General features: G+C 43.3%; 1 protein-coding gene across 2 annotated transcripts in view; it reads right to left on the bottom strand.

Moving 5' to 3' along the window:
- RIN3 (Ras and Rab interactor 3) overlaps positions 1-16,309 on the bottom strand; it is a 65,020-nt gene extending 48,711 nt beyond the window's left edge. The window contains exons 1-2 of one of the 2 annotated variants that reach the window (XM_015632188.2): positions 15,938-16,010; positions 12,260-12,453 (exon numbers count right to left, since the gene is read on the bottom strand). In XM_015632188.2, the coding sequence (XP_015487674.1) occupies positions 12,260-12,417 (158 nt within the window). In that variant the 5' untranslated portion in view covers positions 12,418-12,453; positions 15,938-16,010. Of the gene's footprint in view, positions 1-12,259; positions 12,454-15,937 lie in introns of both variants that reach the window. The other variant, XM_015632189.3, reaches the window with a different exon arrangement.
- Between the last annotated feature and the right edge of the window lie 1,053 nt (positions 16,310-17,362).

Below are 17,362 nucleotides of genomic sequence, written 5' to 3'. Positions count from 1 at the left end.
TCTGAGAGCCCTGCTCACAGCACCAGCTGGGGGTTGGCAACAAGAACAGACTGGTGAAGAAAAATAACAGAACTACATGAGACTGCATGTAGGGTCTAACTTCTGGGGAATGGATAGAAAATTGAAAATAATTCCAAACTCAGATATACAAGATGAAAAAGTAAGAGCCTGAAAGTGTTTGCCTTAATGGAAAATCTCATTATTTGAGTGTGTGGAGTGTTTCAGTGCAGCAAATTTAGGGCAGTGGATAAGGTTTTTGTTGTTTTTTGGCTCAACAGGAGTCCAATATTTTGTGGGCCCTTGGGGATGAGGTATTCGCCTCTCAAAAGCTAGACCAGCCTGGAAAGAGCTAAGCAGGCTCTTGTACCTGTAGAGAGGGAAGAAAGAACAGATGAGTGAAAGGGGAGACTGTAGCAAAAGGAGAGACAGGAAGAGTCATTAGTGGGATCTTATGGAATCAGGGGAACGTTTGGTGAGACATTTCCTGTCAGTGACTTATAAGAGATGATGGATAAATTCCCAAAAGAAGAGGATTGCATTGTCCAAATCTCTTAAAATGCTGGGTTTGGAACAGTAGCACACATTTTATTGAATCAAATCTGTGCTGGCTAAGAAATGGAAGTGAATGACCTCCCAGACCTTTTTCAGCTGTAATGCTGTGACCCATGACACACCAGTTGACGCAGTTATGGCACCAATGTTTGACTTCTGTCCTGGGCACAGCTGTCACAAAGATTTGGATAGGGCTGTGGGAATGCTTAATCCAGCAATTTAATCTGGCTCTGCAGTAGCTCTGTGACTTCACAGAGAGGAGGGAGCCCAGGCAGCTCCTGAGTTCTTGCTGTGCTGCCAGTTGAAGGGATTTCCAGGTCCACCATGGTGAGCAGCTGGCCTTTCCTATTTGCTCAGAATTCATGCATCAGATGATTTCTAAAGCCTCAGTTTTCAAAAATAACATAAAACTCTGTTCTTGTCCCACAGTCCTGCAAAACCCTTTGGCTGATAGAGGCAGGTGTTCATTTTGCTAGGTAAGACGTGGAGCTGAAAAGCTGTCCCTAGAGCTGCCTGCTTTTCTTTTCTTTTATTGAGTTCCTACAACAAAAAGTATGTTTAAATCTTGCAGTGGTTCTGCTAAATTGGGTTCAGTTGGGAAGCAGGGAGCTGTGTGCTGCATACTAACTGGCTGCACAGGCTAATTAATTGCTCAGTGATTACATTCACACACCTGCCCTGGGCTTCCAGAAAGTATCAGGCTGCTTGTTGGAGGCAATAATAATGACAGTGGTGGTTTGAATTATTGCCCAGTGACTGTACACTGCAGTAATGACCACCATGACTCATTGCTTTAGAAACCAGAAGCCACACTTGCCAATTGAATGTTCCCAGAAGTCAGCAGACCAGCAAGGAGATATAATCCACTTAATTTTGTGCAGGTGAAAGCCTGAGCATACCTTTACAAAGGGTTTCAAAAATATTGTCAAAAATCTGCTGACACTAAGGGCTTCCTGGCTGGACTGTATGTGTCTGGTCACTCTGAATTTCCCTGAGGCAGCTGAGACACACAGCAATTGTGTGAAACAGCAGCAGGGACTGCTGGATTAATTCTTTACTCCTGTACATTTGCTCTGAGAAGAGGCATAATGTGTTTTTAAAACTAAATCTTAAATTGGAAATCAAATGCTCCATAGTGCACTGATAAGTAATGACTGAGTGCCTTAGTATTGTTTAAATAGACCAGATTGTAAAATTTGATTATTAGATGACATCATTATTATGTTTTATTGCTTTTACTTCTCCCTCTGAAAATGAGAAGCTATCAAGAAAGAGCAAGAGCATGGGTTTGCTGTGCTGTCCTCAAGGAAAGAAATTACAATAGTATATTTACATTTATAGCAGAGCACGAACCACAAGTCTTAAAATGTGTGCCAGCTGGCTTGATACTGAGGGAGAAACCCAGACACTCAGTCACAAACTCCATGTGCCAGGTGATAGAGCAACTTTGCACCAAAGCTAGCTGGTACCTGAAGAGATAGCATGTGAGACAAGCCAGCTTGTGACTGAAGCTGACATGTGGAAACCCTTCAAGCACAGTGGTTATAAGGAGCACCTGAAGTAGGAGGAAAAGATAGAAGCTGCTGAAGCCATCAGAGCAGTCCTGATGGAAGCTGATAGACAGCGTTAATTCCTGTGGTTAAAAGAGACAGCTGGAAGCATGGAGCTTCATGGAATGGGTGACATGACAGTGCTGAGATTGAAAGATTGAAAGAAGACTCACAGGACTGGTTTATGTCCTGTGTCACAACCAACCCAGCTGGACTTGGCTGCAGGGCTCTGTGCCACTGGCTGTAGGGGCAGATCTTTGTATCCCTTTTTTTCATAGTCACCTTCTTTCCTTACAGCAAAAATTGGAATTCCATGAACAGCAACTAAAGTACAAGGTTTCACCCATTGCAAGAAACAGAGCTGCCTATGCTTTCTTTGGTTTGGTATCACTTCTGATTAGACAGGTGTTGAGGACAACATTGAATGGAGGTAGCTTGGTGTCCAAACTACACAGACTTTTTAAAAATCTTTGCTCAAACACAAAAGCACATGTGAATTCATGTGCTGTTACTTTCAGTTCACTGTCAGGGAAGTTACGCAGTGCCACAACTAGAGGACATCATGCTTCATTTTGCTTTCATCTTAGAAATGTCCATTTTTTGATGCCGTCTACTTATTCACATAAGCCAGCTCTTTTTTTGATCACTTGATCAGTTCAGATCAAATTAATCCTACAAGGAGGAGAATGATTAATTTGGTCACCTTGCTGGGTTGTTCTTTCTTCCAACAGGTGGTGGAAGTGAGACCCTGAACCCAACCTAGCTGCCAAAAGAGCTTCAACATCTTTAAAAATCTGGAGTTTTTTCATCCTAAACCAGAGTATTAGGAAGATGGGAAGGCAGAAAAGTAATACATTGAAAAACCCCGTGGTGCAAAAGCTAATTTTGCGCACCAAACGTGGACCCTGACTTGCAGAAAATTCAGGTTTTAATAAGTGCTTTTTCACAACAGAGCCAAGGCATCTGACAGAAGTCAAACGACTGAACTGAAATAAAATAACCAAAAATGAAAAATCCAGAAGTAGAAAGGAAGTTCTTGAGATCTTCAGGGATCACACCCAGCTAATTGCCACCCTCTAGTCAGAAATAAACAAGTTTCTTGTTGTCTGACAGGCAGAAAGAGGGGGGAAAGAAGTAGGATGTGAAGCAAGTCATTGGAGCTTGCTGCATTGTAAGGTTCTTGGATGTACAGAAAAATTGGATAATAGAAATTATGTGAGAAGCTTGGTGCATCCCATGAAGTAGACTTGCCTGTCCAGTATCCTCCCTACTTTGCAGAATGCTTGTGTTACTAGTCCACCCTGGTGACAAGTTTATAGCTCAGGAAGTTGTGCTTCTCAGCCTGTGGTCTGTGGAGAGCCTGTGGTTGGCAGAGCACTTCCTCCTGCTCACTGGTCCCCTTGTTCCTACTCTACTTAAATGTCCACCCTTCGACTCTTTGGTCTTTGCTCTACAGTTGATGCTCTGCATGTCCAGGAGTTTTGGCTCAGCCTGGGAAGGCCCAAGCTTAATAGCCAAGGCAGCAGCTGTTCCAGCAGCCAAGAGGTAAGACAAACCAAGGATCTCCTAAATATCCTGGCACCTCATAGCTCAGCAAAACTCTCTGTCTCCCACCTACTCCACTTTCTGTTACAAGCACTGTCAATTTCAGCAGTAAATTTTGTGCTCTGCAATTGAAGTCTCAGTTCAAGTGAGTTCTTCTGTACCTGCCAGGGATTCCCAAATGCCCTCTTCTGAAGGCTAGCAGGTTTGCACGCAGCTGGACCCTGTTTGCACATGTTCATCACGGTTTGCCCAAGTGGAGCAAGTCATCATCCTGCTAGGGAGCTCCGTTAAAGGCCCTAGGAATCAGGTGATCAGGTGAGGAACAACTCACCTACCCTTAAACCACCCACCCGTACACCAAGCCCTGGTGAAAACCAACAGAGGAAGTTAAAGAAATTAACAAGTTCTACTATACTTCAAGGGCAAAAAAGTGTCATGGTCACTTGTGAAGCTTGAAGAACTATAAATCATCTGTCAATTTATTAAGTAACAAGTAGCCACAGAGTTTTTTGTTCACACATGACACCAGATTGGTGTCTTATAAAGTACCTGGCTCAGCTTGAAGGTCTGATGGATCAGCAGCACACTGGAGGAGCTGTGTGGACATGCACTGTTGCCTGCAGAGCACAGCAAGGATGGCTGGGCTAGGTTGAAGGAGCTGAGCCTTAGGAGCAGGCTCTGCACAAACACATGGAGCCCACTGGCAGAACAACTGAGCTTGTGCTAAGCCCTGGTGGCCTGGCTACTGCCATCACCAGGTTTAAAGCTAACATGTGTCTTTTCCTCATTATTTCCATAATGTAGGCAGAGGACGTGACTGCAGCTTATCTGCATTTGAACTTAGTAGAGCCTTGCCCCCACTGCAAGGTGAGGAGTCAGGTCAGCTCTGCAGAAGCCTTCCTGGATGTTATGGGGAACATGTAACCACTGTCCCTCACCAGGGCACAAACCTGGTGTTCAGGACCAGTGGTGGTTCTCTAAGGGCAGGGGCGGCAGGGTCAAGTAAGTCAGGAACAGAGAAGCAGGGAGTGCCTGCAGTGCTTTCCATGAACTCTCCAATGCTTATTCCTCCTAAATTAAACAAGCTTAATTGTAAGTGTTTATAGAGAAGCAGCAGCAATGCCCCTGTCAGACCCTCTTATTTGATCTTGTCAACAACTTTTCAGCAGAGAGTTCTCTCAAGGGATGGGGAGCTCCAACTAGATGTTTATTAAGTTCCCAGCTACTATGTGTTTCCTAGATTCATTAGGTCTGTCCCTCTATTTAAATACATAGTCATGTATACTACATACTATAAAGAACTGCATATGCATAAACCCCCCAAGAAAGTACAAGCTAATTCTCATTACTGAGTTCCCAGGTCAGCTTTACTGACAAACAAGCCTTCTCACACACACTCACAGCCATGGCATGAATAGAAACAACATAAAAAACAAACATCCAAAAACTTCCTGAAGGAAGAGCCCTTCTTTCAAAGACCTCCCTGCCTTTTTTCCCCCTTCAGTCTAGCCATTTTCTGCATTAACACCAATGGAATATGCTGCCTGTGGCCTCACACTGGACTGGGGTTATTATATCCTATTGGTGTAACATGTCTTGGCTAGTACTCACAAACTGTACTGCTGTCTATATGTAACTTTGCATATTTATTTTTGTGAATTTATTTTGTATTTATTTTACATATATATTTTGCAGTCAACTATTTGTCTCATGAACATCAACTGTCTTTCTCTTTTTACTCAGTCAAAACATAATCTGTCAAGTCAAAACCACTTTGCAGATCTTATTAGCTGTACTCCCTTCCTGACAACAGTCAGTTAATGATAAGCTGCTCTCCCCCACATTTACAATCACAGATTTTCAGGGCATTTGTCCTTTGCCTATTTCAACCCCACATTGTTCTCTTAGGAATTTCAGCGTATCAGCAAAACTAAAATTTTTTCTTTGTGTGCCGGCAATGAAGGATAATTTATTCTTCTGCAAGGCCCTTTCAGTGCAAAGAGAAGAGAGCTGCTGAAACTCCAGCCAAGGCAGGGTCAGAGTGGCTAGAGAACAGACATTTTCCTCAACAAAAAACTCCAAACATGTTTGCTGGATTATTCAAGTTCTCTGGAAAGGCTTGTCCAATGCAGAAACCAGAAGCAAATGTTGTGAAGAAGAGAAACAACTTCCTAGGCTTTAAGACCGGAATGAAACTCCAGAGTTCCCTCACCCTCCCATGTCAGTGCTCAAGAGGGGCCCAGCCAAGCCATGACCTGGCAAGAAGGGCTTATTCTCTGCATTCCGAAAACATCTGAAGTATTAGAAGCCCAGAGCACCCCTGCTTTTACTGCAGGGTCAAGGTGATGGGCAGAGGTTTTGCCCCTTTCCAGCTCATCTGGACAGGAAGGAAGATGGGAATGGAAACTCAGGGAATGCTTTTCTATATTGTAATCACCTAACAAAGAGGGGAAAAGGAAACGGAAAATAGAAGGGAGGGACAAATTTCCAATTTAAACTTCATTAAGAACAGACTGCAGTTTAGCTTTCATAAAGCCATTCTGTTTCAAATCCTATATATTAAAAATTATTTGAAATCAGAATGATGTGTTAGAGCCAAAAACCTGGGCAAAATATTTAGAGAACTGTCGAACTAGTGATAAAAAGCTATGACCTTGCTCACCCTGTGAGTGGATTGAGTGTAGACATGAGGCACACAAGACATGAGAGGCTAACCACACAAACTTGCATAACGCTGAACAGTTTTCCTCTGTACTAAGAAGTATCTGCAAACACTTAGTCATGATTTGCAACTAGAAATGGGGGTTTTTTGCCAAAGGAGGTAAATCCACTGGACCTTCGTTCTGCAATACCTGAATGAGCAGAGCACAAGACTTTTGAAGTCTCTCATAAGGCACCACAAAAAGCAGCTTGCTTACACACAAATATTCCTGTTTTGGGTAAGATTGCTTACTAGTGTCAGTGTGAATGGATTTCAGTATGTGGTGGTCTTAATGAAAAAAACAACTATCTAAATCTGTGAACCTACCCTTTGTCTGTCCTCCTTAAGCCTTACTCCAGCAAGTTCATATGCCTCTAACTTTGATTAGGCATTAGAGAAATGTGTTTATTTCTTGCTTTATTACCTGATGGGATCCCTGCCTGCATTTATACTGGGCCAGGGTTAGAGATCTGCTTTCCTGAGGGAAGGAGAGGAAGAGGTGAAAGGACATGGTCCCTCACCACCTTCTAGTGGTGAACACCTCCAGAACACCTAGAAACTGCTCGGACTGGGAAAGGTGTTCTAGTTTACTTAGTTGAGCAACCTGTCTTGTGGGTGGGCATGGCACTCATCCTCCTGTGCTGGTGGGACAGCCTGGAATCAAAAGGCTGGTTAGTGGAGCAGTATCAGGAACTGCTAAAATGTCCCTGCAGTGACTGGAAGCTCAGCATGTCAATACAGATCCTGCCAAGCAGCAAGACAAACCTATCAGCTCTCCCAGAACCCACCAGACCACTGCAAGGACCTCAAGCCTGTTCATTGAATTGTGTTTATGGCCACTGCATCACCAGACCTAGAATGTAGGTAAGTCATGCACCACAGGCTTTGTGTTCACAGTAGTTTAAGACAATCCACAATAAGGCTGTCTTGGTCATATCATGCCCAAAACATCTGTGCTGCAGGCACCACTACCTCCAGGCTCCAGTTTCTTGTCTGACACTGGGGCACTCTGACTCAGGGGGTCAGAGGGGGAAAGAAGGTTAGTGCTGGACACAGCACTCTGGCCTGGCTCCCTGCCCAGCTTGGTGAGGCACAAACAAATTTAAGACTTGGATTCTGCCCACTGGCATCAGTCCGCCTGAATTACTCCCTGGAACTGCTGCTTCTGCAGTAAGACCAGAGATCACCATGGGTTCCTAAATGGACACAACAATTAAACACCTAAAGTTAGGCAGGGTAAATCCAGCCTAAAGCTAGACAGCTAGCTCTAATAGCAAAGGGAGACAGCAGAATGCCAGGCCAAAGGGCTAAGCCCATCATCTGTCTCAGGCTGCTATTCACAGTGCCATTCCTGCAATTTCAACTGGTTTTTCAGCATCTCTGCTGGGAGTGTAGCAGTAATTTTCCTTTTTGACTGGAAAGGTTATCAGTGAGATCCAGCCTAAAATTAACTACTTTCTTTTAATCCTAAGAAAGGATTAGAATGGGAGTTCAGGACACAATTACACAAAAACATTCTGAATTACATATTTGTCCTACAGAGAGTAAGGAAAGTTGGTCAAAGCCAAGCTCTTTCCTGTGTGTTGGTTCAGCAGGAGAAGCTTTGAGCTTTGCCTGGTTTCTTGTTTTGTGGAGGGTATCAGGAGTGACAAATTCCTTGAAGAGAACTCAAGGGGGTGCAAAAAAGGAAAGAGAGAAGAGAAAGATTCTTGGCAGGAAAGATGAAAGGTTGGGCTGGGTCCCAGGCTGTTCTTTAGCCAAGTATGTGTGACAACCTTTTTTTGCCTAGAAGTCTGCTAGCAATTTGCAGAACAGCGATGCAGGTAGCCAGCAGTGCTGTCTGTCTCCGGACTCTGCTATTTGTTGGTCTCCCTCTGTTTCCTTGGTGAACTTTTCCAAGCAGCAGAAAATTTAATCCAGTTCACAAGGGACTGCAGCTGTTTTCTGTTCTGCCCAACAGCTGCTTTTGCAAGAGACTTCAAAAGACTGGCTTTCTCTGGAGGGCCATGGGAGGGATGTACGTGAGCTGTGTGGATTCCCTATATTTGGCAAAGTTTTCCCAGCATCCAGAAGGTTGTCTGTATTCAGTTCCTTTCAACAAAGCACTTGAAATTCCCCAACAATTCATAAGCCTTGCAAAAGCAAAGAGAAAGTACTAATTAACATGGTCAGGAGATAATTTTTAACAGTAAAACAGATACTCCAACCCTACCAGGAACAGTGCTGGTACAGACTCTTGAGTTGCCTAGAGCAAATCCCAGCAGCCCCACCCCTTGCAGGATCATTCTCAGAGCCAGGATTCCCTGCCTGCCTCAGAGAACAGCTCTCAGGTTGGGGTTTTGTGCTTCTCCTCATCCAGGGCAATGGAGGGTACTGCAGGAAGAGTACCACTTCCACATCCTCCCAACACACCACTTTTGCTTCAGCTGTAGAGGCTGTGTAAACACTGAGGAAGATGGTTTAGGTCCATAATCCAGCAGGGAACTCATCCACCAAGGAGAAAGGGCTTTCTGAGTAATAGATTCTGCTCTTAGCTTCACCCCAAACTTAAAGGATGGTCTGAGGTAGACCAGAGTTTCACTGCTCAACAAAGACCCAGGGGATTGGGCTATGAAGTGACTATAATCAAATCAGCTCCATGAATTTGTGCCTTAGTTTCTCTTCCTATAGTAACAGTACCTGTCTTCAGCTGGATGTTGGGAGGCTTAATACCCATGAAACACATTTCAGACAGACAAGGACTTTATATTAATCATACAATGCGATTACAGTTACTGAAACACTTTGTCCCTTTTAAAGGTACCAGTAATGCAGAAAGCAGAAATCCTTTACTCAGACATTCTCTGTTTAGCAAAGTCTGGGAAAGGCACACACATAGGCATGTATGTATTCATCTATTTGAAAAGAGCTGCATTCCATAGCACTCCCTGGCTCGCGTGTATCTAACAGAATATCTATTTAGGAAAATGTGACTAGCACAACCAGCTATGCAATGCTCACATCTGCTAATCCTTTCCTGCTCAAGTAATCATCTTCACTTGCAAAAAGATTTATACCGTTTTGGGTGCAGGCAAAGAGGAGCTAAACACTTCAAAACTCTTGCAACAGATTATCTTGTGGGAAGTGCTGCCCTCATGGTCCCCTCCAGCAGGGTGTAGAGGGATCTCATTTCTGGAGGTGGATAGAATTACTTTAGATAGCTCCGACAGGTACAGAATGGACAGAGGAAAGGCTTGTAGCTACAATATTTACCATACTGGGTGATGCTTGCAGCTTCATTTCATTTGACCAGGTTAAACAGCGCTGCTCCCTCAACCACAGCTGCTTCACAGTGCTGTGTTACCAGGTACTTTCACAGACACTTACCCTCCCCCCCTGCCAAGCTTCACAATTAAAGGACACCAGCTGAAAGCTTGCCTTGCCTCTCTGAGATAAAACCACCTGATAGCCTGGGAAGGAATCTGAACTCAGCCAGCTCCAGCTCTGGACAGTTTCTCCAGACTGACACCAGAGCATGGCTCCAACTAAGCCATGTGCATCTGTGTGGTTTAGGAATTGCCTTTGCCAAGGTGAAGGAAGGGAATGGCACTTGTGTTCCCGCATTGTATGAGTGATCAGGGTTGCCAAAGAGAGTGATGGAGGGAGAGTGGAGTGCCAAGGAAATACAACATACACACAAGCAATCCTGTGTAACAGCCCTGCCCTCCACAGCAGATGGGGAGTAATCACTGCACAAGGACAACTCTCCTCTCTCTTGTGTACCACAGCCTTCTCTGGCTGGATAGCATAGAAGTGGTTTGACAGATTTTGACCCTGTGCATCTTTTTTGGTGGACAGTTCTCCATGGATACCTGCCTGTTTGTTCAGCTGTCTTCTCACCTTTGTGCAGCTAGTTTCAGAGCCAGGGTGTGCCCAGCACCCTTGCATCTCCCACTTTGCAGTATAAACATGTCCCACCTTGCAACAAGGAATTTCAGAGTACTGCACTGCTGGCTGGCTCTCCTGGAAAAGCTGTGCACCCTCCTTCAAGTGGTGGGTAAGCGGGACCGGACTCAGTCATATATATCCCCCTCAGGCACTTTGCTCTTCAAATTCATGGGTGGCACCCAGAGACTTCACCCCACAAGTGCCACACAATGTCCTCTGTGGCCCATGGCCAGTACTTCTGGTAACCTGACCTAGCTTTGAACAAGTTTACAGCTCAGAGAAGACAGTCAGGAGCCCACGCCATGCCCACCAGGCCTGTGCAAGCATTGCCTCCTCTCATTCAGCAAATTCTGGAGAAGGAAGCACCTTCACTAAACCTCTCATGTACCTGTGCCTAGATTTTAAAAAAGACGTTTTCTCATACAGGCAGACAGGTATGCATGATTTTATCTGGCTCCAGATGAGGATTTACTCTAGAGATTCTGTTTTGTTGCTCATCATGAAACACCTACCCAACACCATAGAAAAAAACTAATCTCAAAATTTGAATTAGGATGAAATACAGGACACACACTGAATTGCAGATCGCTGCAGACCAATGCCTGCTTTGAGATCCAAGAATTGCAACTTCATTGCTCTCGTAGCATGATTTTGCATTAACTGCTTCCACTGGTTCTTAAAATCCTTCTTAAGCTCTCTTCTGTAGTGAAACATAGTCTCCTTTTATTCTTGTTTTCTCATTTTTGATCTAGAGAATCTGAGAGTCTTCTTTCAGTAGTATGAATACTTTAAAGCTAAACTTTTTTATAATGATCAAACATCTCAGCTTTTTAATCATCACTGCTTTAATTCCTCAGACAGAATTAACGGCTCCAGGTCAGCAAAATTATCTGTGATTCAGCTGCTGCTCTGAACACTGGGACTGCCAAGACCAGGTCCCCCAGCACATCCCATCCCTTGTGACTTTAGGACCACCCAGAACTGATGACATTATAGCAAGAGGCATCATAGCCTCTCTGGTCTTCCACAGAACATGTGTTAAACATGCTTTCCCCTAATTCTTCCTAATCCTAAACCTAATTAGAAAGATTATAATGACATATTAAATACCTAAATTCATTGTCATTAATTTCTAACTCCTCACAAAGGGCAACTGAAACAAACATGCAGACACCCCTACACGGGGGAATGTCTTTTAATACAGTTGGAAAAGTGTAATCTGGAGCACCATAGGCTTTTGATGGCCACATCTTCACTCTTCCCACAGATCCATCTGCACTAGAATTTGACCAGTCATTCCAAACAGCTGCCTGTTCATTTTAATTGCCTTCCAAAAAGCTATTTATTTCTATTCCCAAATGGAAAAAACCTTCTCCCTTCAAAATTATAAAGGTTGAAGTTCTGTGATGGACAATATTTTGTCCACGTTTCACTAAGGCACTTTGGTTTCCATGCTCTTTATCAATTGACCCAGACAAGCATTCAAAATTCTCCAGCTTTTTTCTTCCTAATGGATTTGGTTAAGGTATTTTCTTTAATGTCTATTATTAAGGTAATTTTGGAGATTTTTCTAAATCTCACAGTCCTATACATATATACATATATACATATAGAGAGAAACCATCTATATATACTGATGAATGAGTGGAAATACAGTCCTACTATCATTTGGAAATATGCTATAAAATAGATCATCTCTAAAGTACATGGACTATGTACACATGGTTTGATAAGGGATGGAGCGAGCCCAAATTTGTAGCAAGCAACACTCCCAGCTGGTCTCCAGGACCCACTGCTTTATGTCAATACCTGTGCACACAGAGCAAGGGAGGTGTGCAACTTACATGCACATTTTTCAGCCTGTGTTGCCTCTAGGTTGTAAAGCCAACAATACAAACCAGCACATAGCCATTTAGGACAGGAAGTGAAAAACTATATTTAGCTGAACCCATAGTAGAAAGAAGATGATCAGAATATTGCTTACATTTGTGCCCCCATTCCTGTGAGCACTGGTACAAGACTGTCTGCAGTCCGTGATGAGAAGTTCCTGCTCAGGGAAAATATTCCCAGTGTGCTCTGTCTCCTAGGGACCAAAGGGACAGTTGCCTTCTCTGCTACCACCACTGCACGTGTTCCAAGCATCCACTACGTTTGGAAAGGATTCATGTACTGGAAGTGCTGGAAAAATCATGCAACAAGTCAGTGTGGTTGTAAACATGCTTTTCAGTTAAATGAATCTCAGGAGATTTTTGTCTCCTCCCTACCAAATTCAGGTAGCTTTGAAGAGCACCTCCTTCTTTGTATCTTTACAGTGATATCCCAGTCTTGGTGCAACGCATCTTGAGCACGGAGATTTCCCTCCTGAGAAGCACCATCCCCCTCAATTGGAAAGTGTATCCCTTGTCAGAGCTTGGCAAAGAGCAGGGATTTAACAGCACTGATTTGTTTGCAGCTGCCTTACCTGTCCCTTTGCCATTTAAACACCACATCTCACAGGTTCTGGTGGGAGTACTCCTTTTCTTTGAGAAGTACTTTGCATTGAGCCCAAGAATTCCTGAGGCCAACAGGACTTTTTCTACCGTTTCAAATAATCTGAGATTTAGCCCTTTACACAGGATAGCTCTTGAGAAGATTTAAAGAATTTTTTTTTCTCAATTCAAACCTAAACCTGGTAAAAGTTGATAAAAGATTTATTTACTGCACTGCAGAGACATATGTGTAGCCTGGGTAGAAGAATTCCTTGATAACAAAACTCTTGTGGCCAAGTAGTAACAGAAAGGTTTGGGTTTGATCCCTGCCTGGGTTATTCACTCAAGAGTTGGACTCAATGATCCTTGTGGGATCACAGAATATTCTGTGATTCTGTGAAAACTCCCATTCCAGCAGAAGTCATGGTTTTCATAGCATGCTTCATTGGTTCTCTGGTCTGCTCTACACAGAAGACCAGACTAGACAATCAAAACATTCCCTTCTGAAGTTAAATTCTGTGAACCTATGAGAGTGGTTCAGTTTACAGATTCCTCCAGTGCTCAACCTCTTTATGTCACCATTCATCACATGAAATCTGTCAACTGTGATGTGGGTTTTGTGCCAAAAAAGACACATCACCAAAAGATGCTCAATCATTACTTCATTTGATAATCTGGTGTCCTAGAAATGAGAACCACTGTAACCCATCCCAGCTACCTGAAACAGCCATTTTCTCAAAGATGGGTTCAATATTTGCACATCTCTGTCTCAGCTCCTGACTGCTCTACTCATCATATCCTTCATACATTTGCCAGATGTTGGAATGAAGGCATATGTCCTAACGTGAAACCATGGTCACCGCAGTCAAGTAGCTCACATTTCTCCTGATGTTTTATGATCTCACCACTTATTAATGTTCCTAGGAGTTAGCCCGGCTCTAGGTGAGAATTAATGGTTAAATTTCCCTGCTTCTTTCCCATAGTATTTTGGAAGAATTTGATGACATTGATTTCTATCCAGCCCCTAGCTGCACTTCTCCCTCATTCCTCTCTGAGTAGCTACTAATTGTGGAGGCAGATTTCTCCCCAGTGTCTTTCTGACATTTGACAGATATAAACCAGCAAAACTTGCTTATGGATTTACTACTTGCAAAATAGACCCTAGTCCTTACTAGGAATGAATGCATGGATATTTCCAAGTTGCTGGCGTACTTCACGATAATTTGCACTGCCATAGTTTCTGTGCATGTGAGTAAGCTTTCCCTCTTAACTAATGTTTAAACTATGTTAAAACTTTTAACTAATGTTAAAACTGTAAACAGAGGGGCAATCTCAGCAATTTCTCATGCATTTTTTGTGCACAGAGTTTTAAAATCAGGTCTAGATTCTCCCTCAACCTCTCCTTAGGTTACCATTCCTTTTGAAAGCTATGAATGCCAAATACTTTGCGTAATTTGCACCTAATTCAGTGTAACCATAACAGGAAATCAGCTAAACACCATTTAGAAATGTTTCTAATTCTGTAATGTGTTGGAAGCCACAATGTATGCATGCTAAAGTGTAATTTTGAGGATCTTCAGCAATATTACAGCATGTAAACAGAAGGAGTTAAAACAGATTTAAAATACCCAAGTTCCTTTTTATGAGTGGGAGATAGACTGGAAATAAAGACAATCAGTGAATGAAATAAGGTCATTCTGTTAAATTGTTCAGGTGTTTAAAAACCTATGAGGAATGCATGCAGCATGCCCATTGATGCTTCAATATTCCTCCAACCACTTGACTTCTAGGGTGTATGACTTGCTTACTTTCTCCTGCAACTCTAGACAGAAAACAAACCTTTGCAAGCATGTGGCTCCTTTCAGACATCTCAGAAGGATATTAGCAAATATATCTTCCAGTTTCTCGTATTTAATATCTTAACTGTCACAAATGCAGGGAATATCTGAAAAGTGCAAATTCTTTGGTTTATCATATAGTAAGTTCCTCTTGCCAGTCCACAGGGATTGGATGCTTTCATTTTTTTCCTGACAGCTGTGTGATCTTTGTCCCTCAGTGTTTATCATTACATGGAAGTCAGGAATCATACCTCGAAACAGGAGTGGCATTGTTCCACTTAATGCAAACAACTGAACAAGGCAAATGCAGCGACAACTGCGACACAGGGTTCTGCCTCCATCCCCCACTCCGTGTGTGCATTTTGGAACAGTGCTGTGGTAAAACCATCACACAGTGGCCTGTCAGCAGCGATTTCCCCCCCTTTTTGACTGAGTGTGCCCTAAGTAGGGCAGTACCCTCAGCAACTGGAAATGCAAATATCCCATATCTATCCACCCATCCACACAGCTGCTTCTACTGCATCTATCACAGAAGTATCTGGGAGCTTTCATTCATGGAAAACAGGCTACATGTGTTAGAAAGATAAGAAAAAGTCTCAGTGCCTGGTATTATTATGGATTTCCAAGAGGGAATGGAGTGGGGTATGTGACTGACAGTTTCAGCAGCAATGTAATTTTCCCCTGCTTGTTTACTACAGGAAACAGAAATGCCCAGCTTCAGCATGGGCTTTGTGATACAACCAAGCCTTGGGAGGATTCCTGACTTATCCTAGAATCCCAGTAGCTTGCTGACTGTCCTCCACATCAAAACCTACTTTCTCTCCCACTGTTTTCCTGGGATTTGGTCCTGCAAGGTGCAGTGTTTCAGCCAGGAGCAAGGGAAGCCTGCAGTATTTTCCTGACACAAAGTACAGTTGAAGTCTCCTGGGAGTCTGGGGACAGGGTTTGTGTAGTGTGCAGGCACTGAAGTGACCATCAGCTCATAGGGACAAGCCCTTATCCACTTCTGCATTTGAGCAGAAACAAAGCAAGCCTCCCAGAAAAGCTTTGTCACATTTCCAAAAACCAAAGAAGTCCCTTTTTCTGTCTTTGCCCCAAACTGCAGCTGAGGATTCATCCTTCTTCCTTAAATAGCTAAGGTTCAAGCTAAATAAAGGCACTGCAGTTTGTTTTTAGCTGGAACATGTCAGTTAAAGGAAATACTGTAAATTACAACACAGTCATGCCTCACCATTGTGAGTGTGTAACTAGTAACTCAGCAGTCAGCTCACAAATGCAGCCGAGAACTCTTTGTTAAGTAGGAAAAGGAAAGCAACAGTTATTAAAATGAAGAGTCACTAAAGATTCAGGACTTACCCTGAGTCATCCCTGGCTCCCTTCTCTCCTGCTGATGTTTTCATCATTACAGCAAACTTTAAGTCACTTTCTGTATCACAGTGGCTTGAGAGTTCCTCGGTCAGAAAAGCAATTCCTTCCCATCGCTGAGCAGAACTTCCACATCCTCAGGTTTTGTACTGAAGATGGTATTTCAAGGGCGTGAGGGGGAAGATGTTTAAAACCAGCTTCAGGCTCAGTAGTATCAGAGGGTAGAGGACTAAACAAGCACTGAAATGAAAGCAAACTACCAAGAAGATCCGATTTTAGCCTCTCTTATTTCTACTTCCTGTATTTATATGAACGGGGGATTTCAGGAAGAGGCAGTCTTTGGTGGTCAAGGGTGTGCGTGTGTGTGTGTTATAAAGCCATATTTAGTAGTGCAGGCAGGTTAACCTCATTAGAAAGAAGGGTCTGAGACTTTCAACTATTTCTCTAACCTAAGTAAGTTTCAGAGGAAATCACTTTACAGACTACAGGTATATCAGAAGGCAACGGAGCACAGTGAACTTTGTGAAGGATTTTGTAAGGCAGCAAAGCAGTAAGTCTCGGTCTGCAAATTCCTGAAGCATGTGTATTTCTACTGCTTGAGTAACTGGAACCAGATGGGGCTTGGAAACCTTTATATTTACACAGGACCTGAGAAAACGAAATGTCTAACACTGGCAGAGGACAGCTGTGCAAAAGCATTCCCAGTTCAAGCAAAAGCTGACGATCAGGTTGTGTGACTGCTGGCAAATGAATAGCTCTCCACACAGGGAAGCTCCTGTCGGGCTCAGCGCACACCGGACCTGCACTTACTGAAGTGATCGAGGGTTTGCCGTGCAGGAAACCCCAGCAAACACACACCAGCTGTGGGGGCTGACAGATGTGCTGCCACACAGGGCTGCTGGCACTCCTGTCTGGCAGCCCTGTTGATCCAGAAATATTTGATGTTAGGAGAATACATAATGCAAAAAGTACGGTAGAAGTGAAAAGAAGAGGTGGAGAAAGCAATTGCATGGAATGGAGTGGGAGACAAAAGTAACTTTTTGCCCCTTTTATATTTAGAAGGAATTTTTCAGCTTTCCATAAAATAGACAGTGCCACACAGTCCACAGCAGAAATGCAAATGCCAGGGAGCTGTCAGTGTATTGGCAAGAGGAAAACTAGACCTCAGTATAGAACACAGAGCCAATTCTCCCGGCACTGAGCTAGAGAGAGTCAGGGGGACTTTTACCATCACCAAGTCACACCTTCAATATAACACAAGACAAAATTTTTTCTTTTTCTTTTTTAATAAAGACTAACTTCAGTTTGCATTAGGAAATCCATAACAAGGATTTATGTTAGAAACACTGTTATCTTAGAAAGAGCCTTGCTGAAAGACTGCATGATTGAAAATTCACCACCCTTCTAAGTAAGGTA

The sequence above is a fragment of the Parus major genome, chromosome 5 (genome assembly GCF_001522545.3).
Source record: "Parus major isolate Abel chromosome 5, Parus_major1.1, whole genome shotgun sequence".
NCBI classification, from domain to species: domain Eukaryota; kingdom Metazoa; phylum Chordata; class Aves; order Passeriformes; family Paridae; genus Parus; species Parus major.
This window is presented reverse-complemented; position numbering and strand designations above follow the sequence as displayed.